At 39.1% G+C, this 25,529-nt stretch overlaps 1 protein-coding gene across 4 annotated transcripts in view; it reads left to right on the top strand.

Moving 5' to 3' along the window:
- The window catches only part of SYNE2 (spectrin repeat containing nuclear envelope protein 2), a 275,952-nt gene that overhangs the window by 113,701 nt on the left and 136,722 nt on the right, over positions 1–25,529 (top strand). For all 4 annotated transcript variants that reach the window (XM_073349867.1, XM_073349868.1, XM_073349866.1 and 1 more), the window contains 12 exons: positions 2,640–2,786; positions 8,331–8,486; positions 10,144–10,409; positions 11,890–14,011; positions 14,541–14,863; positions 15,793–15,937; positions 17,065–17,280; positions 17,723–17,988; positions 18,981–19,149; positions 22,295–22,450; positions 24,283–24,423; positions 24,781–24,963. In XM_073349867.1, coding sequence (XP_073205968.1) covers positions 2,640–2,786; positions 8,331–8,486; positions 10,144–10,409; positions 11,890–14,011; positions 14,541–14,863; positions 15,793–15,937; positions 17,065–17,280; positions 17,723–17,988; positions 18,981–19,149; positions 22,295–22,450; positions 24,283–24,423; positions 24,781–24,963 — 4,290 coding nt within the window. The remainder of the gene's footprint in view (positions 1–2,639; positions 2,787–8,330; positions 8,487–10,143; positions 10,410–11,889; positions 14,012–14,540; positions 14,864–15,792; positions 15,938–17,064; positions 17,281–17,722; positions 17,989–18,980; positions 19,150–22,294; positions 22,451–24,282; positions 24,424–24,780; positions 24,964–25,529) is intronic.

Here is a 25,529-nt window from a genome sequence, read left to right as displayed (position 1 = left end):
GGATTGTTAGGTACCTTTAAGGAAAAGTTATGGTACAGATACTGGAAGTTGCTGGAATAATGGCATCGACTTCTTTGTTAGAAATTAAGGTCCTGATCCGACAAGCAGATCTGCACAGGTGGACACTCATGCCTGTGCTGAGCTTCTATGGGATCTGCTTGCAGAATCAAGGTCTGAGTTACTTTTCTAGAACCAGGCTTCTAGATTGTTTAAAATGCTTTCAGGGCACAACTTAATGTACTGAATTGGTAGCTAGTGCCTCTTTCATTATTACATTGTCCTACATATAGATTTAGGCCTTTTTCGTTGATTTTCCACAAACGCTGGCTGACAGTCCCAGTGGTCAGAGCAGGAGTTAGGCTCAGGAGCCAGCACCCAAGGTCAGAACTCTAGTCAGAGTCTGAATGCCAAAGTCAAGGGTCGGGACAGAGTCAGAGCCAGGAAGCAGAGCTGAAGGTCAGAACCGGATTAACTGGAGTCAAGGAGGGTAGGAGCAGGGCTGGGAGAGGACTGGAACAAGGCTGGGTTCAGGGCAGGGTCTAGGCTACAGCAAGGCAGGAGCAGGGCTTGCAGTGAGGCAAGTACACAGAGGTAGAAAACCAGAGGCATGTGCACTGAACAGCTGCTGATCTTCTGCAGCTGTTGGATTTAAGCGCATGCCACCCAACTGCCTTAGCCAATCCGGTGTCTTTGCTATGGCCCAGGTGTGCTCATTTGCTGCCTGGCGACTGGCAGGTGCTGCTGCAGACCCTCATTCCTGACACTGACTTCACATCGTCCGGGTGTCCTGCTAGCCCGCTAGTTCCCTTTCCCTTTGGGTGGCTGTCCTGCATGTCTTCATAGGCTAAAGCTCAGTTTAATAAATATCATACATCTTGACTCTAAATAATCATTTAAGAGCAGATTTTGATGCTTTGGCTGTGGGTTAAGAGTGAGGACCTTCCTCCACGAGCAGTTCCACTGACTTTAGTGGGACCAGAGTGAAGTAGGACACTACTCTGTGTGAGTATTGGTGTCAGCATGTAGCTCTTTACTAATAGTAAACTTTAAAAAAAAAAAAAAAAAGCCAGGAGAAGCACAATATAGAGATGCAGGTGGTGACTGAACAGGGTAGCATGCAGGGAAGCGGAGCACAGCTGAAAATGTTTCCGACTACTCTGTGTGATGATGACAACAAGATGACAAAAGCAATTAATCAAAAAGAGGAGGTAATTGTACTCAAGGTGGTAAGGGTCAGCTGAATCCTAAAAAATACATGTTTAAAGTTTAATTACAGAGGAAATGATAGCAATAAACATCCCATTCAGTTATACTGATGTATTCTTGCCTCAGAGTGCGGGGATTTATGTCTCTAACTCCATGATAATGAAAATGAGAATTTATCCGATACACTTGAAATACGTGTTAATTGATTTATTTCATCCATGTGTGTGGCCTTGAAGTGATTTGCTGACAACGCTGTGTTGCAAGCCACTTGACACTGGAAATAAAATCTACACCTGTGATGTTCTTTTAGCATTTTACCCCGTTTATATGTATATCTGTGTTTCAGTTTATAAAAACATGTGCTCTCTGTGTAATGTCTGACCAGATGTAATTAGTATCTACTATTGTACCTGTACAGTAACCAGAGATTGGTTACAAAAACCTGTAATGACCAAGGGCCAGAGTGTGGCTTGTGCTTTGTGTTGGAGCAAAAGAATAAGGGTGTGTAAGTCGCCCTGAACTCCCTTGTTCTGGCTATCTGTACCCTGGGTAGCAGCATGGGAGTGGAAGCGGAGCCTACCTATTCTCCCTCCGTGCAGGATTGTGTGGAATCTTGGTTCTGTCCCCACCCCCCACTGCCCTTGGGACAATGTATTTGCTGCAACAGATGTGTTGGCAGATGTATAGACCAGTGGAGTTTTGTTCCTTCCTTGGAGCAGCTGGGGAGCTGGGAGGGAGATTGTGACTTTCCCTCTTGGGCTGCTCCTGGGACAGTGCAAAAATGCGCTGCTCCTTACTACGGGTCGTAATCTCACTATCTAGTCCAAATTTCATTCAAACATAAATAAAACTGAGCAGAGCTCCCTGTTGAATCCACTTCCCGAAAATGCCTCACTATACAGAGGCTGGTTGGACCAAAACAAGGCAAATTCCAGGGCTGGGGACCATTCTCTGAGAATACCTTGTGTTCCACAGGATTCTACTCCAGTGAGGGTACAGAAGGGCATCAGTCAATCTCAAGCATTAGATTGGTACATAGGAAGAGAAGTGTAGTCTTTTACCATATGTATCCAAGAACCAGACCAGGTAGGGCTTTATAGATCAAAGCCAACGCTTTGACAGGAAGCTAGTGCATCCCACAAGTAAAGCACTGTAAAAAGTGTAAATCAGAAGAAGAGAGCTAATCCATCACTAACCGCAATTTTTCAAAACATTTGTTATGACAAAATTACAGTTCTGATTCTTCATGTAAATCATCTTCCTTACCATAACCTTGCCTGGTGTAATCTTTTACGTGTTGTAGTTGTGTTTGCCTCATTTATTTGTAATTGTAAGGTTCACCACCTTGTCATTTGAAATACTGTAATTATTAGTCAGCATGTCTGATTAAGACTTTGGGTTATTTGTTTCTTTCTTTTTCCTAACACCGCAAGAAGAAATCTAGTGATGTAAAGAATCAAGCATACAGAGAAAATGTACAGCAGTTCCAACAATGGCTGTGCAGTGAGGAGCGAATGCTGAATTCCTTTGCAGCTGAAAAAGAGAGACTATCGTCCAAAGAAACAGTTTCCAATCCTGAGGTAATCCAAGATCAACTAATTCAAGTTCCATTGTTAAACATCTTTGAATTTTAACATTTCAGTTACATAGTCTGCTTGAAGACCCATTATAAAAGAAGAGACAGCAGTTCTCATGTTACAGTCAATTAATTTTATATGGAACTATTTTGTGATCGCTATCCCCACACAATGTACGTTAGGGGATCTTTTTAATAAAGGATGAGTCATATTCAGTTCACAATGCCACCAAATTAACCCTGATTTTGTAGTGTTTAGATTTGCTAGGCTGGAGGGTGTTATTTTAGATTCCGTTCCCCACTCCTCTCTTGTATATTATTATGGTTAGTTTAGATAAAGCAGTCTCCACCAGGTAAGAGAAAGCAGATTAAAAGATGAAATTTGTTTATAGTCCAACACTAATACAATGCTCTATTAAAAAAAAAAGTAGAGGGGAAGAAAAATCGAATAAGGGTTGAAAGAATAACAAGATAAAATACTAAAAGAACCTACTCTTCATTATAGACAAGGTTGCTAAAGAAAATATATGTTCAATTATACCTGGTTCTATTTAAAATCCTAAATTAGGGTTTTCTTACTCCAGATTTCTGCCTTGAGAATAATAGGTACTAACCCAGCATAGCTACAGCCGACAGCCAGTTTTGATACTTGCTCCCTAAGAGGTAAATCTTTAGCCAGGTACTCATTCTGAGTAGATCTGCCCAAATTGACTGGTGGATTTTAGGTTTCCTTTTGGGAATACTTGTAAATATGCTTTGTAACAATGTTTGCCTGAAACATCCTCCCTGTTCCTTGTTAGGAAAGGGGTAAATGAGTTCTGCTGTTTGACTGAGAGAGATGGACATGGCTGTGTAGGGAGAGAGGATCTGTGGGCTGAGCACACCTGAGTTAAGAACCCAAAGAGTAGCCACACCTGAAGAGAGTCTTGAGCCAAACTTTCCAGGTCTCCCTGGTTCTATAATTCCAGGATCTGCTCTCTATTTACTTCTCTTTCAGTAGCAGTCACTTAATGCAGATTTTGGCAAGTTCCCTGTCAGCATTTCATACATCAGTCCTGTTCCCAGTGAGATTTTAAAGTCACACTGCTGCTGCTTCTTGAAATTTCAGGGTACACAGATGTCAGAAGGAAACATCTCTTGCCCAGTACACGTGGTACATACTTTATCCTTCTTCTTATACCATACCCTTCTGTGTTTCTTTATGCATAAGTACTGCATAAGGGTTCAGTATGGCCCAAAAATAAGTGTATACAACCTTTTTCAAAGAATTTAGTGTCATGAATGAGTTAATTTTTTTTAAATGCCATGTAAGTTTTTGCTTCTTTTTGGCTCTATATCTGTACTATAGAAAGTCCTTTCTGCAAAGCAATTGACATTTTTGGGACTTCTGTCACTAGAAGGTTATCATTAATACCCTTTTTTATTTGTTAGTTACTAAAAGGTAGCTTGAACGAAGGCCACAGTTTCTTGTGCTCGATAAGCCAAGATAGAGAGTTGGTGCTGAAATCAGGATAATTGCTGACTGGGGATAATTTCTGGAGAAGCTTCAGCAGTGATGGGTTTGCTATCAAACAAAGTTGGAAAAACCAAGTGGGAAGTTGGAAGCGCCCCAAACCACTTTGCTTTTAATGAATGAAAAATTAATGGGGTTATAGCCAGTACTTATTACAAGACACAGATACTATATCATGTAGCTACTTTTTAATAATATAATAATGAATATTTTGTTACATAGTACCACAATTACCATGTATAATATTGCATTGTAGGATACATTGTAATTCTGTTTCTACTGTGGGCCAGTCCTGTATTCATTCCATGTGTGGGACTGAAGAAAATGTAATTTTAGGGTATATCAGTTGCAGAATTGGGTCATTAATAAGTCTGACTGCATGATAATCCCCCAGAACCTTTGCATTGTATTTACCAGTTAAGCCATCCTAGGTACCAGGTAGTTTTTCTTAAGTAGTTACATTATACTGATGCCCTGTAAATAATATCATGACTTGGAAAACACACAGTTCTAGAAAGGTACCAGTGCTAAAAGCTCACTAATCATGCATCCACATTCCTAATATGGAACTGGCAGGAAACAACCGTAAAGCAAAGTTCTAAAGTCACTGGTTTCTTGCACTGTCTCTGCTGTGGCACTGCAATGATCCCCCTGATCATTTCAAACCCCCAATTCCATTTTTTTACCACTGACTGTGAAGGAGCCCCTGAAGGTTGCTCGTTATGTAAACTTTTGGAACAGTTTCTTGAGTGCAGTGAGTGGAGCTTTCTTTATAAACAGTGGGTTGGACTGATGGTCCATGATATATGGTAAGTACCTTAGGGCAGGAGTTAGCCTTTGTTCGTTACCCTGTATGAGAGGTGGCATGTAGCTCTATGGCCTTAGGAATCATAGAATCATAGAATATCAGGGTTGGAAGGGACCCCAGAAGGTCATCTAGTCCAACCCCCTGCTCAAAGCAGGACCAATTCCCAGTTAAATCATCCCAGCCAGGGCTTTGTCAAGCCTGACCTTAAAAACCTCTAAGGAAGGAGATTCTACCACCTCCCTAGGTAACGCATTCCAGTGTTTCACCACCCTCTTAGTGAAAAAGTTTTTCCTAATATCCAATCTAAACCTCCCCCACTGCAACTTGAGACCATTACTCCTCGTTCTGTCATCTGCTACCATTGAGAACAGTCTAGAGCCATCCTCTTTGGAACCCCCTTTCAGGTAGTTGAAAGCAGCTATCAAATCCCCCCTCATTCTTCTCTTCTGCAGGCTAAACAATCCCAGCTCCCTCAGCCTCTCCTCATAACTCATGTGTTCCAGTCCCCTAATCATTTTTGTTGCCCTTCGCTGGACTCTCTCCAATTTATCCACATCCTTCTTGAAGTGTGGGGCCCAAAACTGGACACAGTACTCCAGATGAGGCCTCACCAATGTCGAATAGAGGGGAACGATCACGTCCCTCGATCTGCTCGCTATGCCCCTACTTATACATCCCAAAATGCCATTGGCCTTCTTGGCAACAAGGGCACACTGCTGACTCATATCCAGCTTCTCGTCCACTGTCACCCCTAGGTCCTTTTCTGCAGAACTGCTGCCTAGCCATTCGGTCCCTAGTCTGTAGCTGTGCATTGGGTTCTTCCGTCCTAAGTGCAGGACCCTGCACTTATCCTTATTGAACCTCATCAGATTCCTTTTGGCCCAATCTTCCAATTGCTCTAGGTCCTTCTGTATCCTATCCCTCCCCTCCAGCGTATCTACCACTCCTCCCAGTTTAGTATCATCCGCAAATTTGCTGAGAGTGCAATCCACACCATCCTCCAGATCATTTATGAAGATATTGAATAAAACCGGCCCCAGGACCGACCCTTGGGGCACTCCACTTGATACCGGCTGCCAACTAGACATGGAGCCATTGATCACTACCCGTTGAGCCCGACAATTTAGCCAGCTTTCTACCCACCTTATAGTGCATTCATCCAGCCCATACTTCCTTAACTTGCTGACAAGAATACTATGGGAGACCGTGTCAAAAGCTTTGCTAAAGTCAAGAAACAATACATCCACTGCTTTCCCTTCATCCACAGAACCAGTAATCTCATCATAAAAGGCGATTAGATTAGTCAGGCATGACCTTCCCTTGGTGAATCCATGCTGGCTGTTCCTGATCACTTTCCTCTCATGCAAGTGCTTCAGGATTGATTCTTTGAGGACCTGCTCCATGATTTTTCCAGGGACTGAGGTGTCCTGGGAAGGAATTGTGAGTCAGAGAGGTAGCATTTCTTCCTTGCTCCTGCAGAGAAGTAACTTATCATACAGGAAAAAGGGCTATATGATAAGCGCAGGATACTTCCACCCTTATGCTGGTTTGGCTCTGCTGGCTGGTATGTTTGGCAATGGAGCCAAGACTGCCCGCGACCTACTCTCCTCTGCCTCTTCCCTGCAACTTCTTGGGGGTGAAGGAAGTACTGCATTTGCAGCTCCAGCCCCCGCTGTGCTCAAGCTGCAATGTTGGGAGCAGTAACTCTGCTGTGCAGGGGAGATTTGGGGGAGAGGAATTACTCCCTTGTCTGGCTGTGTTAGGCTGGGCCTCAGCATGTGTAGCTGAAACTCCACATACATATGAAGGGAAATGTACACCATATAACACCATCCTGCATTTTTCCTACTTTCATTTCACTTGTTTCTTCATGTTTGTGACTTATGTTCCATCTGATGATGCTGTCTTCCCATTGACTCTCTGACAGCTAGCTGACTTTTTTCATTTCCTTCAATTTCATGGCCCTTCACGGCCTCTTAAAATGAAACCTGGTTTTTCTGTCTCAGTAGATATAATTGCTGTAGCTGTGTAGTTAGGGTAAATGGAAAAGTTCCCTGGTTATTTGATTCTTCTGACTGGATATATTTGGTTCACAGTGAAAAGGTAACAAGAAGAGTGTTAATTATTGTTGTTATTATCTTATTTATTTCTGATAGTAACTTATGTGCAAGGCACTTTCCAGACTGAACAGATGGCACGGACCCTGCCTTGAGGAGCTCACGGTATAAACAGAGACAGACAGAAGGTTGTGGGTGGTAGTACAACAGATAAACCAGGTGGCCAAGGTGATACTTGGACACCTCTTAGTAATACAGTGTTGTGCTGACACAAGATATTTGTATTATTATTTATATTATGGTGCCACCTGGTGATACCAGGGCCTCATTGTGCTAGGTTCTGTACATACTCATAGTCAGAGATAGTCCCTGCCCTGAAGAGCTTACAATCTAAATAAAGAGTTGGGGAAGGGAAGTAGTATTATCTCCATTTTACAGATGGGGAATTGAGGCACAGAGAGATTTAGGAGATTTGCCCAAGGTCATACAAGGAGTTGGTGGCAGTACCATGAATTGAACCCCTTTCCCTGTCCAGTGCCCTAATCACAAGGCCATCCTCCCTATCAACCTCAATATATAGACTATTCGCAAATACTCCTCAAACTTGCCATTATTTTTCAGCTCATGGAGAAGATAGTGTCCTTGCAAATGGTCAAGAAAGGGCATTCCATGTATGGGGAGCATGGAGATGGTTATGACGAAGGAAACCAATGATGTGCTGAGGCTGGCATCACTGCTAAACAAAGGGGGCTTGGGAGCAAAGTGAAACAAGAGAAGATGAGTAGGGTGGGAGAGAGTTAAGCAGGACTTTGAAGACAGTGATAAATAGCCTGAAGAAGATGCAGTGGAGGAGGGTTGCCTGGGGGTGGTGATGACTTGATCAGACTGATGGGCAACATCTTAGCACTTGTATGAACTGTATTAGTGAATGACCTGGGAGACCATAGAAGAGCAGGCTGAGCTAATCCAGGCAGGAGAGGACAAAGGTCTGTATGAGAATTTTAGCTGGAGGGACAGAAATAAAGGAATGAGTTATAGAGATGCTGTGGAGGAAAGAGTGGCAGGATTTGGGCATAGCCGGAACACATGGGGCTAAGTAGTAAGAATAAACATAGAGATGCTACATTGTTATGTATATTGCAGAATGAAAAATCCCGTTTTACATTCCAGGGTTCAAATGTGGAAATGGTTTTCCAGAAACAGCTTCTTCCTGAAGCCCAAGCAAATGCTGAATATATTGAGGAGGAACAAAAGGTCTCTGAGCTGAAAAATCAAACTGCAGAATTGGATGTTGTGTTAGTAAATGAGCAACTAAAAGAGATAGAGGTATGGAGCCAGCAAACGCATTCCCTCACTAATTACATAGCTGAGTTTATTCAATGTGGTATAATATAGGTAATCACAAAACTATTAAACTGTTGCATGTAGTCCCATTCTACTTTGGACTGACGACACAGTTCCGCATGACATCCTTGTAAGCAAACTAGGGAAATGTGATCTAGATGAAATTACTATGAAGTGGGTGCACAACTGGATGAAAGACTATACTCAAAGAGAAAAGGAGTACTTGTGGCACCTTAGAGACTAATAGTCTCTAAGGTGCCACAAGTACTCCTTTTCTTTTTGCGAATACAGACTAACACGGCTGTTACTCTGAAACCTGTCATTATACTCAAAGAGTAGTTATCAATGGTTTGCTGTCAAACTGGGCATGTGTATCCATTGGGGTTTCACAGGGGTCAATCAAGGGCCCAGAACTATTCAATATTTTCATTCATAACTTAGATAACGGAGTGGAGAGTATACTTATAAAATTTGCAGGTGACACCAAGCTGGGAGGTGTTGCTAGCATTTTGGAGGACAGGATTAGAATTCGAAAGAACCTGGACAAATTGCGAGGATTGGTCTGAAATCAGCAAGATGAAATTCAGTAAAGGCAAGTTCAAAGTACTTCACTTAGGAAGGAAAAATCAAATGCACAACTACAAAATGAGGAATAACTTGCTAGGCAGTAATACCGCTGAAAAGGTCCTGCAGTTTATAGTGTATCACAAATTGAATATAAGCCAACAACCTGATGGAGTTGCGAAAAAGGCTAATATAATTCTGGGGTGTATTAATAAGAGTGTCTTATGTAAGACATAGGAAGTAATTGTCCGGCTCTACTCGGCACTTGCCTGCAGTGCTGTGTCCAGTTCTGGGTGCCACAATTTAGGAAGGATGTGAACAAACTGGAGAGAGTCCAGTGGAGAGCAAGAAAAATGATGAAAGGTTTAGAAAACCTGACCTAAGAGGAAAGGTTGAAAAAACTGGGCACATTTAGTCTTGAGAAAAGCCCTGATAACAATCTTCAAATATATTAAGAGCTGTTTTATAGAGTATAGTGATTAATTGTTCTCCATACCCACAAAAACAATGGGCTTAATGTGCAGCAAGGGCAATTTAAACTAGATATTAGGAAAAAATTTCTAACTGTAAGGGTAGTTAAGTTCTGGAATAGGCTTCCAATGGAAGTTATGGAATCTTCATTGGAGGCTTTTAATAAACCATTGGACAAACATCTGTCAGGGATGGTCTAGGATTACTTGGTCCTGCCTCAGTGCAATGGGCTGGATTTGATGACTTCTCAAGGTCCCTTTTAAGCCCTACATTTCTATGATTCTATGAGCAATTGTGTGAAAACATAGTCTTTGTAAATCCATCTGCGTAAATTACATGTCTGTAAATGTTTGTCTTTGCATGCAAATATACCAACTTTATACTTGCCTGCTGATGTGCAATTGTACATATATGTGTGATTATATGTGTTTGTACATGCATGTGCATCTGTATGTATGCTCAGATGTAACTGAGCATGCATGTGTTCATGTGTACACAAATGTGAAAATTTTAACCATATTTTGTAAAGACAGTAGGAAGTAAAAATGGTGAAAATTCTATTTAATTATCTTTCTTTTTTCACTGTGTGTGGATGTGATTGTAGAATTTATACGCTGAACTGGAAAAACAGAGAGCCACAGCTTTGTCTCTGAGGCAAGAAGTGTCCCCCAATGCAACAGAAATGAGCACATCAAACCTGCACACCACAGAATATGTGGTTTCTTGCTGGGACAGATTGCTTCAAGAATTGGAAGCCATTAAGAAGGTTAAGCAACACCATTATCATCTAGTTAACAATTATCAGGAAAATCTGTCTGCTGTTCAGTCTTCAATGAAGAGTTTATCAACAGAAAAAGAAAACATAAAAACGTAAGTACAAGGAACTTTTTCAGTTTACTCTCTGGGGGCCAGACTCCAATCTCTGTTACATCAGTGTAACTGATGTAAATCAACCTAAGTGAAGTTACTACAGTTGTGTACTGGTATAACTAAAATCTGAATATGGCACTGTATCAATTTAACTGAAGTTATATAAGGAGCAAAAATTGGTTTAGTCCAAACCAGTACATTAGTATGTTGGTAATAACATTACATTGCATCTAGGGCACTTCAGTAGCAATAGCTATGAAAACTTATTATTATTATTTATTACTTTTTGCTATGCTAGCATCTAGAGATCCCAGCTTCATTGAGTTACATGCTTTACAGACACATAACAAACAGATGGTCCCTACCCTGCAAAACTTACAGTCTAAGTGCTGTATTATTAAAATATTTTTTCCAAAGGCATGGCAGATACAAAACAGATTGCCATCTTTCTTTGTTAACAAATGACAGAAATAGGAGGCAAAAGATTCATAGATTCATAGAATATTAGAGTTGGAAGGGACCTCAGGAGGTCATCTAGTCCAACCCCCTGCTCAAAGCAGGACCGATCCCCAATTTTGTCCCAGAACCCCCTAAATGGTATTATTTTAAAAAATCTGACCCATTAAGAGATCAGGTACCTATTTGCTGTTTACTGAAATATTTTCATATTCTGCAAATGAACTTTAACTGATAGGGAAAGTGTTATTTTCTGTAGTCAGAATGAAATCTGCCAGTACTAAGCCAAAGATAACCAGTACACTTTAATATTTAGTATGTTTTTCAAGTTAGCTTTCAAGGTATGGAACTAACCTATAAATCATAGTAATGAGCCGGTTTATTTGAAAACACTTTAAAAATTACTTATGGAATTATTTGTTTATCTTTAAGTGGTTGCACAGAATTGAATTAAAATGTAAGCTATTAAATGGATTTAAGGTGGGATTTTCAAAAGCTGTCTTAGGAGCAAAAGTCTTATTGACTGAATCAAATTGATTGATTCAACCTCAATAAATGGGAATCTTATAATTGATTCCAAACTTTTACATTAATTTTTACATTGGAGGTTACTATACAACAGTGTTAATTTACCCACAAGTGATTTAAAATTGTTATTGAAGTTTACTTTTTGTTTAGCTTTAAAAGTGGGCTACAAGATAACTCTTCTAAAGAACTGCACACATTACGTTAGTGAATATTATTCCTATGCAGTTCATACACTGGAAGTTATTGTTATTGCAGTAATTTGAAAGGATAGTCAACTCTTCCTGGGATTATGTAGGAAATAAATGTATACTGTAAAAAGTATTAAATGACCAGGGTAAGAACATTTTAAATAATGAAAATGTATATTGATTACTTTTGTGAGTGAACAATTTTCTGGTTGGTGGGTATACAACAAAATTATCATTTAAAAACGTGTCTAATGCTTCTAATTCTAATTCTGGAAGATTGTTTTAAATCTTGATAATTTTATTGACAGGGGCTCTATGAGCAACACTGTTCTGGAGAAAATAAAAAAATGTATGGATTCAGTACAGAAGGAGAGAGACATTTTAAACAAGCTGAAAACTGAACGAGATAATTTATCTAGGTATCTGACATGCATAGATAAGGAATTAACAGAAAATCAAGTGAAACAACTTGAGCGATGGTGGGAACACATAGAGCAATCAGTGCAAAAGAAACATTATCAAGTTGTCTCAGAAATTGATGAATTTAACCTTCTCATGAACAAAGCACAGGACATTCAAAAGTTGATAGAGCACCAGCAGCATTTACAAGCTGGGTTGAGTTCCCCAGATGGACAAAAAAACAAATATCCAGTACTTTGGACCTCAGAGCTACAAGCCATTAAACACAGTGTTTCTTTGTTAAAAAGAAGCACTGAGCTGCAGATGAAAAGGATTTGGAGTGAGGAAGAAAAGAAAACTTTGGAAAATTCAATAAATGATTTGCAGAATCAGTTGGAAGTATTGGAGCACCAAACTCCTCAGGAGGATGTTCAGATCCTTAGCTCTGATCCCAAGAAGTATGAAATCATGAGAAGGATGAAAGAGAATATATCATGGGTCAAAGATTCATTGTTTTCTCTTGATCAGAAGGCAGCACTTTCCCCAGATGATATTAAAATACAAATCAGAAATTGCAAGGCTGTGAACAGTGCAGCTGTAGACAAAGAGTCTACTATTGTGTCACTGGCTGATGAGACCCAGTGTATCATTCCTGATTTGAATCCAGAGGAAGTTACTGATCTGAGCGCCCTTTTACAAGAATTACAGAATTCATACCAGGCGCTTGTTTTAAAATCAGCTCAAAGATTACAACAGCTAGAATTCCAACTGGAAAAAAGGCAGAGGCTTATTGCAGACATAGAAAGAGTTCACAGCCAGCTTCACCGTGCTGAGATGCTGACCATTCCCGACATAAATCAGACAATCACGTGCTCTGAGCTAGGCAATCTACATGTCATTTTAAAGGAGCTTTCAAAGGAAATACAGGAGATGGAAGGTCTCATCTCATCACATCTCCAAGAGAGTCAGCACTCACGTGGGGAACTAAACATATTTGAACAATTATTTCTAACTGACCAATTAAGATGCCTTAAGAATAGAGCTAGGAAGATACAGAGGTTAATCCAGAATAAATGCCATGCAGTGGAAAAAAAGATAGCTATCTACACAGATCTCTCTGAAAGAATAACTTTATTGCATCAGGAGCTTAGTGATCTATGGTGTGATGTATTGAAACTGGAGAGAGAGGAAATATTAAGTGTAAAAGAGGAAGATAAGGATAAACTCAATGTGCTTAAAGAGAGAACCTTAGCTGTTCAATCTAGTTTGTTACAAATAGCAAAGTACAAGGAAATATTTGACTGTATAAACCTAAATTGGAACACTTCACACCATGATGAATTGCAAACTCAATTTCTTGAAATTAAAAATAAACTTGAAGAGAAGATTAAATGCTTTGACAACTTTGTTATAAAATATGACAGGCATCAAGCATTGCTAAATGAAATCCAGGCCATGACATCCAGTATAAAGAATGAAGCTGAAATACTAACAAATAGCCCTGGCTCTTCCACAGAAACCAATTTTATATCAGCACAGATTTTATGCCAGAGAGTTCAACAAATCAGGTACTTAATCCAGGAGGCAGTAAATCAATTAAATATAAATGAAGTCTTTGAAGGATCACTCAAAGAGGCTAAGATGCAGCAAATAAAGAGCCTGGAGGAAGATATTGATGGGTTGCATCAATTTTTCCAAAACATGATAGTGGATCTTCAGGCAGAGTATATAAATAAACAAGATTTCCAGAGCAAATTGGAACACACATTACATACCATAAAGCAGATTAAATCTGAGTTTCAGCAGCCACTTCTGGTAGACTTGGAAATGAAAAAAATTCAATATGAAAAGATGCATTGTGAAGCAATGCAAGACAGGGTGCAAGCAGAATTTTGTGCCCTGAAAGATCTAATGGGTAAAGAGAAAGAAAAGCAAGAAGAAAAATCTTATTTTATTGATGGTGTAGAAGCAAAATTAGATGAACTGGAAGATCTTGAAATACAGCTGAAGACAGATATTGCTTCCCGTGTAGTAAGTATCTTTAGTAAGAATAAATAAGATTGTACATCCTTTTGTAAGTCTTGATTAGCTGTCCAGGAGTATCCTCCTTACTACAGTGTTAATATTTTCATGGCTTGTAGATACTCTATTAAGTCAAGTAACTGAATTAGATTGAAGCCTTCATAGCTGTTTCAGGAGTGGTTGGATTATTGGTTACTTTTCAGATCATAATGCCAATGAACAAAGAAATTATTTGTGTTAAACTTATTATAATCAAACCGTGCCAGATTCTCTGGCCTGCTGCACTTCTTTTGCGCCATTCCAGAGGCACGCAGGGAGCAAAAATTTTTCAGCCCTGGCGCCTGAGCCCTGTGACTCCAAGTCAGCTGACCCAGGCCAGCTGTGAGATTTTTATCCCCGTGTAGACATACCCTCAGTGGCCTCTGACAGCATCACCTGCCAGGCTGACTCATGTCATTTCTCTGAAATGGCTGTTTTGCTATCCATTGTGTCCTGCAGGTTTTCTTGATTGATCTTTTTGTCTCTTAAATGCTTTCAGAATGCCATAGACGAAGCTCATGAGAATGTTAAGCTTTATACCAAAGCTGTCCAAAGGGCTGTGGATATCCTCACTGAATATGAAATCAGAATTCTCTCAGCAAAAGTTGACTTTGGTAGTCTAGAAGAGTCCTGCCAAATTCTACATTGGAAACCAGAAGAATTTGAGTCTGCAAAGGCAAACATAGAGGATCTGACCTCCAAACTGGAAAACATAATTAAACCAAGAGCCAAACCACAACTGAAAAATACTTTAAGTGAACTAGTCACTAAGAATTCAATACTAAGGGAGAAGGCGCAAAGGAAGAGAACTGATATGCAGAGGTAGGTTTAAGTGATCTATGTAGGCAATGATACAAGGAAGACGATTGATTCTCTGGCCTGCGTTGTGCAGGAGGTCAGACTAGATGATCATAATGGTCCCTTCTGACCTTAATATCTATGAATCTATGACAGTAAATGTGGAATCTTGTTTCTCCTGTGATGGATCCTTAATAAAAAGGGCTCTATGCAAATACACGCTGTTCCCAGATGCTATTCTAATGTATGAAAATTACTCTAGACTAGGCATATTTAAATTCATGTATAAAGCATTCTTTTTGAATGTATTCAAATAAGTGTATCATCCAGCACCGAGTCTGGTGCAGGGATCAAACAGAGAGACAGAGCACCTCCATAATCCCAGGCTTTGCCTCTGGTACAGCAGTTAGCCTAATGTGCCCCTTTCAGAGGCCATTTTAGTAACTGGAGATAGTCAAGGCAAAATCAACACCCAGACCACAGTGTCTTCTGCTCCCGGCCCTCAGAGACGTGTTCCGAAAGCTCATTTTATCTTTTTGCTTTTTTTGTTTGTTTAATTCTTTGCGTGTGATCTAATGTCTTTGATTATGTCAATAATAATGTGAAAAGCTACTCTGGGAACAGAACTTGTTCTTCTGGGCTGTTTCCTGGCTGAGCGACAGGAGAACATGAAAGTCTTCAGGTCCTACATACACAATTGGTGTGTGTATATGTTCATATAAATTATTTCTTTGCAACAGAGTAGTGGGTAAAAGAAAAAAAACAGTTGGTATCTGGAGGCCATTGTACACCTCAAAAATTGAGGTATCTCTGATATCAAACCTAAAACATTTGGCAAGTAGTGCTTTAAAAGATGTATTTGTTTGTTACATTTATGATTACACCGTGCATTAAAACTGAGGCAAGGAGGAGCTATGGTAAAGGTTGAGTAGTTTGCTAATTGTGTTTCATAGGTGCTTTGAAAAATACAGAAGCTACACAAAAATCAAAGAGAAGGTATATGCTAATATTAATGATCTAGAAAAGATGCTTGGACAATCTTTGTCCCAAATTCCAACGTCTTATAAGGAAGCTCTGGAGTACTTGGAACAAAGCAAGGTAAGCGTGACTCTGAAGTAGCTACAAAACCCTGTACAAAACAGTGATCCAAACAGACTCATTAGGTCTTGAAACACAAAGAGTAGAAGTGGAGTTGGTAGGCCTATGTTTTCCTGTGGTTAGGTTTAAACAGGCCGTATATGATGTATATATCATAGTGTTTATCAAATAAACTTTATCTGTGTTTCAGATACTTTTGTATCCATGCAAATGTATTATTTTTAGCACAAGTTCCTCCATGCTTCTTGGTTCGGGCCTAGACCCAGAAGATTCTTGACCTTGTTTCCTCCTTGGAATGGGAGGAGAGGGAAAGGGATCGCTTTTTCTTCCCTCCTACCTCCCTGAGGCCCTTCCCCTGCCTCCTGTCCGCATCCCTGTGTTAAAGAACCCCTAGTTTAATCCTTTTCCGTCCTACTGTTGTATTGTACACCCTATCACAGGCTTTTTATATTTTATGTCTGTAATTCCCCAATAATTACAGCCCACAACCCTTCATCCCTGGTAAAAGGCATTTCTCTGCATGACTAACAAAACAAAGATCCAAAAAACAAGAGAGAATGTTCAAAAAGTCAAATATAAGAAAATTTCTTAAATGCTGGGGGTGAAATCCTAGCCCCATGAAGATCAGTGGAAGTTTTGCCATTGTCTTAGATGGAGCCAAGATTTCACCCAATAATGTAAACGTTCTCTTTTTGAGCTTTTCTAAAACTTCCAGAAAAACTTTACTCAAAATGAGATGTGGCATATGAAATCTCAGGTGGATTGATTTCTTTTTGGGGAAGTTAGGTTGAAAATCAGGTTTATAAAGGTCAACCTTAGCTAGATGGGTATCACCATGCCATTATGAGGATAAAGTAAAAGGTGGCTAGACTGGTGCTCTATTGTAGATATTGTATAAGCAAATACTGTTTCCATTGGTATATATTCCAAACTCTTGGCAAGATTCTCTCTGTCTGGTTTACCCCGGTCTGTCTTATGTTATCTGATATAAAATTGGCTCATTATATAGTATCTAGGCATCAGACAACAAAGTATCTGTTATTTAATCTAGAAGACTAATCATGTAAGGAATTGTTTTGTTAGATATCCTGATATGCAATATTGTTCTGCTTATTATTTGTATCAAGGTTTTGGTCTCTAACCTTCTTTCGGCTGAAGAGGATCTAATGACGTTGAGACGGGACTCAAGAGACCTGAGCATGATGTGCAAAGGAAGTGACTGCACGCTTGTCAGGATTGTGTCAGCACTGTGGGGAAAGTGGCTTGGTTTGCTCGAGGCTGCAAAAGAATGGGAGATTAATTGTGAGGAGCTAAAACAGGGATGGAAATTTGTCAATGAAGAAGTGAGTGGCTTAACAGGTTGTAGAATATTTTGGGAACAAACATAATAAAACAGGAAGCTTAAAGAAGATTACGGGGCCAAATCTTTGGCTGGTGAAAATCAGTATAGCTCCCCTGAAGTCAGTGGAGATATGTCAGTTTACACCAGCTGACTGTCCCATTATCTATCACCTTTTCTTAATGTAAACACGGGAGATATTTATAGACTGAACTGCTGAATTAAGTCGTGCTACTCATTGGGTTTGAACTATGCATGTGCTTATGTGTTTTGTTGGATCAGAACTAAAGTGCTCAGTACCCTGCAGGATCAAGCCCTGAGCCCTCAGTCCGCACACTGAGCTTCCATTGCTGTTAGTGCGAGTTTGATATGCATGACAAGGACATAGTGTAATGTGAAATGCTGAAGAAAGTGCACTTTATCTCATACTTGTATTATTTATTTAGGTGGAACGGCAAGCAATAATTCTAGATAATCTTCAGGAAGAACTACCGGAAAGTCCTAAAGAGAAAGAGAAGGCCTCCACGGATGCACTTTTAGAATTGCTAGGATATGTGGACTGTTACGAGGAAAACATGGACAGAGAGCAACGGTTATTGCTTTTACTACTTCATCGTATAAGAAGCATCCTGAATGTGCCTGAAAGCACTGAGAGAAAAGCAGCCGTTCCCATTCGATACGAGATACATGCAATGCAAGATCGATGTAAAAAGTACGTGCAAGACACTACACTGCAAAAACATCTTACACAGAACTACGTAATAGCAGAATGTTTTACTCGGCTCACTTGCATTTTCTTCGTACTAAGACAGGTTTCAGAGTAACAGCCGTGTTAGTCTGTATTCGCAAAAAGAAAAGGAGTACTTGTGGCACCTTAGAGGCTAACCAATTTATTTGAGCATAAGCTTTCGTGAGCTACAGCTCACAGTATGCATCCGATGAAGTGAGCTGTAGCTCACGAAAGCTTATGCTCAAATAAATTGGTTAGTCTTTAAGGTGCCACAAGTACTCCTTTTCTTTTTTCGTACTAAGAGAATGTTTCAAAAAGTTTAATGGACTTCAAATATGGGCTACAATTATGTGAAGGATGTAAAATCTTGAATTTTAGAGTTATTGAGGACCTGCAGCTCCCACTGACTGGAAGGGATGTTGCAGGTGTTCAGCATCTGTGACAATCAGCCTCCGTCTATGTATTTGTGTACACATTTTTATCTTTATCATCATTACTGCCTCATGTACCAGGTTTTCAAAGGGGTCTCAACCCAGTTACCAAATTTGTGAGCAAAATTGTACACTTCTGTGTTTCTTCACACTTGCTCTCTGATGTCTAAATCTTTGTGCACCTACTTTTCAAGGCCTATGTCTCTACACCTCAGTGGTAATTGTGAAAGCTCTATGTCAAGCCTAAATTGGACAATTAGATGGCTGACTACCCAATTTGCTTGACTAAACATACTGTATTTACTTTTATCTGAAGATTCATGTCTAAAGAAACTTAGAGCGTGAAGTCAAAAGTGACTTAAGTACCAAAAAGTAAGCATGCCAAGATACTGACGTGCATTTTAAGGCACAGATTTGGTTCTAAATGTATATTTTTAAATATCAGCATTTAGTTTTGCAGAATACTTTTTGGAATGTTTCACTTTCTAATTAATATTGAGACAAATAATTTTTTCCCAATGCAAATCTTTTTTTTTTTTTAAGGCTATCTCAAAAGGCTCAAAAACACAAAAAATCTGTGCAGTCTGAGATTCAGGAGAGAGACAAGATTAATGAAGAAATAAATGCTGTGAGGAGTTCATTACAAAAGGTCTCATTTTTGTTGTGTGATGAAGAGTCACAAGAGTCTACTGAAAAGGCAACACGGTTGGAGGTGTGTAGAAGACTGTCACATTGCATGGGTCTCGGCTTCTAGATAATAAATTTGACACAGGGGGCTTGAGCCTGCTCCCATTCAAATCAGTGTAAAAAAAATATAAGCACAGTGGGATGCGGACCAAATTCTTGGCTCTATAATGTATGTGGCTTGGAGCCAGATAGCGCTACGCAACTTGATCATGCGCCACAGCTACAGAGGCCTGTTCTGATCCTAAGGAGGGGCTCAGCCAATCCTGTCTCACTTAGAAATGGCTGCTCAGCTTATATGCATCTTCTCATTCCTCCCATTCTGCCACAGGATATCTTCAAAGGGGCTGATCCTTATCTGTTGCAGTGTATATTGGCAGTAGCTCCACTGAAGTCAATGGATTACACTGGTGTAAAATGTTTGTAAATTAGATCATTATCAGGACCACAACCTCCATCAGTTTTAGGGCATGTCTATACAGAGGGAGATTGTGCATGGCAAGCTGGGGTGCAAATCTACAGTGCTGTAGCGTGCCACGCATTACCTGGGCATATGGACCTTGCTGTTGTGCACTAAAAGTTCTGCAGTGCACTTTGACCAACTGTTGTTTCAAACGTAATCCACTTCAAACAGCAGTAGATCAAAATGCATGGCAAAGCTTTTAGTGCACAGCAGCAGGGTCCACTTGGGGACTGTGTGTGCGGCAAGCTATTGCGCTGTAGATTTACATCCCAGCTTGTCTATACAGCGTTAATGCATGACAAGCCCTGAGATTTACACCTGGGTTTTAACACATTTTCTGAAACCTTTATATCATTTAAATGTATTTGTTGTTAACCTTGCGTGAGTGGCTTATTTAAACTGTAGTTTTCTTTAACCAACTCCCTTATGTGGATTAATTATTGTTGTTGATGATTAATATTATAATATACGTTTATTTACAGTAGCCCCTGAAGGCCCCAGTGAAGACTGGGGCTCAGTTGTGCTGGGTGCTGTACAAACAGAGAGTGACAATCCCTGCCCCATAGAACTTACAGTCTGGAAGAGACAAGATGACAAAGGGTTGAGGACAGGGAATAATATATGAACATATGAGAATGGTGATAATGTGCTTGGGGATTTCTTTGGGAGTTAACACAATGTTGAATATGCAAATACATATCTAGGGAGTTCATGAGCTAGCATTACTGTGATGAAACCTTTCCAACGTGTCTGTAAGAATTGTTTTTCACTCTATAAGTACTTGCAGGTTAATGTTGTTATGTCAGTGAGGTTTTTATAGTATCCAAGAGCAAACGGCTACCATTTCAGCCTCTAAATTCATGCTGTACTCCTTACATTGTGCTTGCTGTAGCTGAATGAGAGGTGGAAAACTGACTGGGAGGAGTGCCCCTGGCAAAATGAAGCAGTGTAGACAGTGCTCCCAATACCACTGCCAGGAATTGGAGGGCACAAGAATCATCAATAGCCCTTTAAAAAAAAAAAAAAAAAAAGTCAGTTCCCATAGATGACTAAATAACATAACCTCAGTATTTGCAGTGTTCCTTCTACTGAGAGTACTGAACAATCTTCCAATTTCACTTAAAATAAATATATATAAGAATAATATGTGCAATACTCTCTTTCCTATGTTTAATAGGAGAAACACCTTGGCTGCTGCAATTAGGTTTCTTAATCCTGCTTCAATGCAGGGGGAGAGACTTCAAGACCTACATTTCTATGATTCTGTTCTATGAAATACTGACAAAAATGAACTGCAGTACTTATTTATCTATCTAAGGCAGTTGGCAAGTTTTAAAGTAGCACCCATGTAGGATAAAGCTGCAGATAGTGAGGTAATGTTATGTTGCCCCTTGGGATAGGGACCATCTTTTTGTATTGTTTATACAGCACCTAACCCTATGGAGATCTGGTCCATGACTAGTGCTCTTAGGTGCTAGAGTAATACAAACAATAATAATCATCATGTTTTTATTTAGTTTCGGACAAAATTGGGAAGCTTTCAAATATCACAGTTTTACAGCTTAAAAGTATTAACTGCATGTTCGTATTTATATACTGATATGGAAGTCCATTTTACAAAGTGATATTTTCTGCTTACTGCAGGTCAGAGAGTTGTTTTCTTTCAAATACAGGTCATTTGGGAGCCCATCACTACTGGCACAGCCTTAATTGTGGCACTGTTACAGTAAGCTTCTTTGTGGTGTATTAGGTGTACAGATGTTTTATGTTCTTTACAGTTGGACCCAGTTGTCATAGCAAAATGGGAAAGAAAACTTTATTTCATCCATTGATACAGTCTTTCTCTGCATTGTACTTAGGTGTGGGACAGGATTCCCAAATGGAGGTTAGGATTTAAAGGGGAATGGTTAAACTTTAATAAAAATCATCACCCCATAGTCTAACAGTAAAATAAAAAGTTCTCACTGCATAATAGGAATTTATCACTTTGCCCAATAACTTATTTAAAATTTGACACCACACAAAAATGGCAGAGAGTAGGGGAGAGTAACTGTAAAAACAAGAAGTTTTGCAACTTGAAATTTTAGAAAGCCTAACAAACAAGTTTCTTTCTGTGAGAGGACTTAGTTCAGGTTTTGTTTCTAGGCCACAGGCTGTAGACAGTTGTTCAGGTTTCTTTTGTCTCACAAAACCTACATTCCTTACACAGGACTGGAACCTACTGTTTTGAAAGGAACTGTGCTCTGCAGTTCTACATAATTACATGAAAGCAGACACTTCAGCTTCGAGGCTGTTGCTTTTAGCGGTCTTTGTGTTGTTATAATAATGTAGCTGTTAAAATAATGTAAAACTTCTTTGAAAGTAAAAATCTAGTATTTATAATAGGAATGTCACAAAGCTGAACATTAAATCACAGAAGTACTTTAACATTTTAACCATAAATTATTTCTGTCAATAAGTATTACTGGAACAATAGTTTGACATTGGGTGGTATCAAGTTTAATTAATTCTTACAGATTGAAAAGCATCATTTGTCTAAACCAGTGAATATATCTCAGGTTTAATCTGCTTGCATAGGTTGTCAAGTGAGGTTCTGTAATGTGAAAACAACTTATTTAAATCATCATCATGGTAGAAGACTCACTTAGTTCCTACTGAGTCTAAGTTTTTAGTGTTTTATAAGTACTGAAACCTCTGAAATGTTTTTTAGGAGATTCGGAGTATAATTAACAGAGAGAATCAAACAATTACGGATATTATGGAGAAACTACGAATCAAGTATTCAGAAATGTATACAATAGTTCCTGCAGATATTGAAACACAGTTGGAAGACTGCAAGAAAACATTACAAGACCTAGAAGAGAAGGTAATAATGTGTGAAATTCACATTTTTATTTATTTGGAATGTTTTCACACTATATTATTGCTATAAGTACAAGTGTCAACTGAAAATGTTAGTTGGTATAAATGCTAATTTTATTGCATTCCACACTTAGTAAAAATGTATAAACTACAGATAAATTGCATGTGTTACCTCTGTATCCTTTTAAAATATTATAGCAATCAACAAATTAGGGCATAAAATTTATTTTAATTAAGCTACAAGAAGAAATGGCAGATTCAGTAAGGCTAAGATGGGTATACATTCTTTTATACCTTTCAGAACACCACTGTTCTGTTTCCCTTCATTCTTATTCTTAAACTTGACCAATAGTGTTTTTTATCCTCTGTTTCCCAATAAGTGTGAAACCTCATCATGGTATCATACACAGATGGATGATATGTTCAAAACATATTTCTTTGTTTTGTGGGCATTTCAAAGCCATCAAGAAGTTCAACAAATACTTTTATAAACAGAGCTGCACACATGGCAGGGTATTATTAGTGACATAATTCTTTATAGCAACCCCTGGTGCACAGTGGTGCCCTAAAAAACTTGCCAGTTAATTTAGATAACTAACATTGTCTAATTTAGGTAACTAACACTGTCTCAGTATTTTCAGTATTCCCTAAGTATAATACATACAGAATAAATGAAATATCTATTTATCTAGAGCAAAACTGTCAAAGTTTTAAGAGGGACTGCAGGGTGTGAAACAAGAAGAAAAAGAGAATCAGACTGGTCCATTAAGTTTGAGATAAAATTCTAACTTGGAAGCATAGAATTATTGTTGTTTATTCATTTTTACTGATTCTAATAAAAGGGGTGAAAAAGAACAAAATGTATCCTCTCTGGTGCACAGTGCTTTCATGCTCCCCAGTGATTAAGGCATCTCAGTCCTATTTTCAGAAGTGACTAAGGCATTTGGAAGCCCAAGGTCTGATACGTATCAGTATAGGTATTTTGGAATAGGAGCATGTTTTTTTACTGTAATAGCTATACCAATACATCCCTCTAGTGAGGATGCTGTTATACTGGTGTAAGTTATACTCCTGTAGGTTGTGCTGGTTAGTGTAAGCATCTTTATACCAGTATACCTGCATCCACATTAAGGGCGGTGTACTGCTTTAACTACAGCGGTATAATTAATGTAGTACAATTTTTGTGTGCAGACTAGTCCTAAATGCCGAAGTCCCTTTAAAAAATTGGGCTTAGGTTCCTAAATCAGTTAGGCAATTTTGAAAATTTTGCCACAACTTACACCAAAATCATGGTACTCAATATCCCTATTTCTTGTTCTTGTGGAGTTCTGCTGAGAGAGATTCTGCACTTGATTGTTTTGGGGCTTTAAAGTAATTTATTTTTGTAGTCAGTCTGAGCATTAATATAGTGGAAACGTGTAAAACCTTGATTTTTATTTCTCAGGCAAAACAGTGCTATCAGCTGGCAGATTATATTTCAGTTTTGATTTTTCAGAGTGAGGAGCTGGAGTGTGTCTTTTCCCTAGTACAGGTTGTATCTCTTACATACTGGCCAGAACAGAAACCAGCAGAAGTGACCCAATATTGTAGTATATTACATTGATTTGTATTTAATGCAGTGTTCCACCTGTCATTTTAGTGGGATGAAACTATTGAATGACCCATGAACTCAACACCATATTACTGTTGCTTCTCACAGCAAATCTAATTCTGGCTTATAGTCTTATGTGATTTGTCAGGGAAGTAATACAAAGAATTCTGAAACTTTTTGTGAGACATTATGAATAAACAAACAGATTTTTGTTACCTGCATAACTTTTCCCTTTACTATGACAGGTTAGCACCAAAATCTTGCAGAGCTCTCCTCATTATGTGATGAATAAAAAAGTAGAGAATATTAACAATGGCCTGCAAGCTGTTGAAAAGATGTTACAACACAAGAGTGAAAACATTGCAAAAGCCAAGGAAATTCAAAAGGTAATGTCTCAAAATTCCATTTTCTGAGTCTGAAGACCATGGGTCCAGTTACTGAATCTGATTTAGAAGACTGTCGAGGGATCTTCCGTTGTGTTTGCCTGCATACGCAGAAGCATCTACTTGATTACTACTTTCAAAACCTTTCTGCTCACAGCAAAAGATTTTTTTTCTCATTTGCCTTGGGCATGAGTGACCCAGGGTAGATACAGAAAATTCTGTACTAGTCATATCAGTTCATGAACCTTTGCAAATTCAAAACTCACATGCCCCATACAGGAAACATAAATTAGATATGTATCCTGTCAGAATAAGGTTTGACCGTAATGTTTTTTGTTTTTACCATATTCCCACATGTAGACAATCTGGGATGTGCTAGACCTTTGGCATTACAAACTGAATGAACTGGACTCAGAAGTGCAGGATATAGCAGAACAGGATCCATGTCACGCACAGGAATGGATGGACACTTTAATGATTCCTTTGCAGCAGTACCAGCAGGTCGCACAACACGCTGAGCGCAGAACCACACTCTTAAACAAGGTAAAAGCAAAGCTACAAGTGTCTTGGCTTAATAAAGGATCAGACATTAAAAAAGAGACTATATGGTTAAAATGTCAATAGTGCCTACGTGGCATAGGACCCTAAGTGTCATTGAGGTCTCAGTGGGATTTAGGCTTCCTAAGCCCAGATCCTCAAAGGTATTTAAGTGCCTAACTCCCACTGCTGTCAATGTGAGTTAAATGCCTAAATATTTTTGAAGATCTTGGCCTAAGTGCCTAAAACACTTAAGAAAATGGGAATTAAGCTCCTAAATCACTCAAGTGTTTTTGATCATTTTATCCTGCTTCTTTATTTCATAGCAAGGTTAATGTCACCAAACTCCACAAAAATATATAGAGTGTTCTTTAATTTTCCCCCTTAACTGTTTCTGTTCAAAATATAGCTAAAAAGTCATTCAGCTAATAGGGCCAAACTCTGTTGATATAAGTCCTTATGAGTTCAGTGGATGCCAGTGGAGAATTAAGCCTTCCATCTCTCACAGTTAGGGATTTCTCTCTATCTAAGTACCCATATGATCCTCACACTCCTTAAAGGGGTTTAGTCTC

Source organism: Lepidochelys kempii, chromosome 6, assembly GCF_965140265.1.
Source record: "Lepidochelys kempii isolate rLepKem1 chromosome 6, rLepKem1.hap2, whole genome shotgun sequence".
Taxonomy (NCBI): domain Eukaryota; kingdom Metazoa; phylum Chordata; order Testudines; family Cheloniidae; genus Lepidochelys; species Lepidochelys kempii.
Note: the sequence above shows the minus strand (reverse complement) of the source record. Positions and strands in the feature narration are given on the sequence as shown.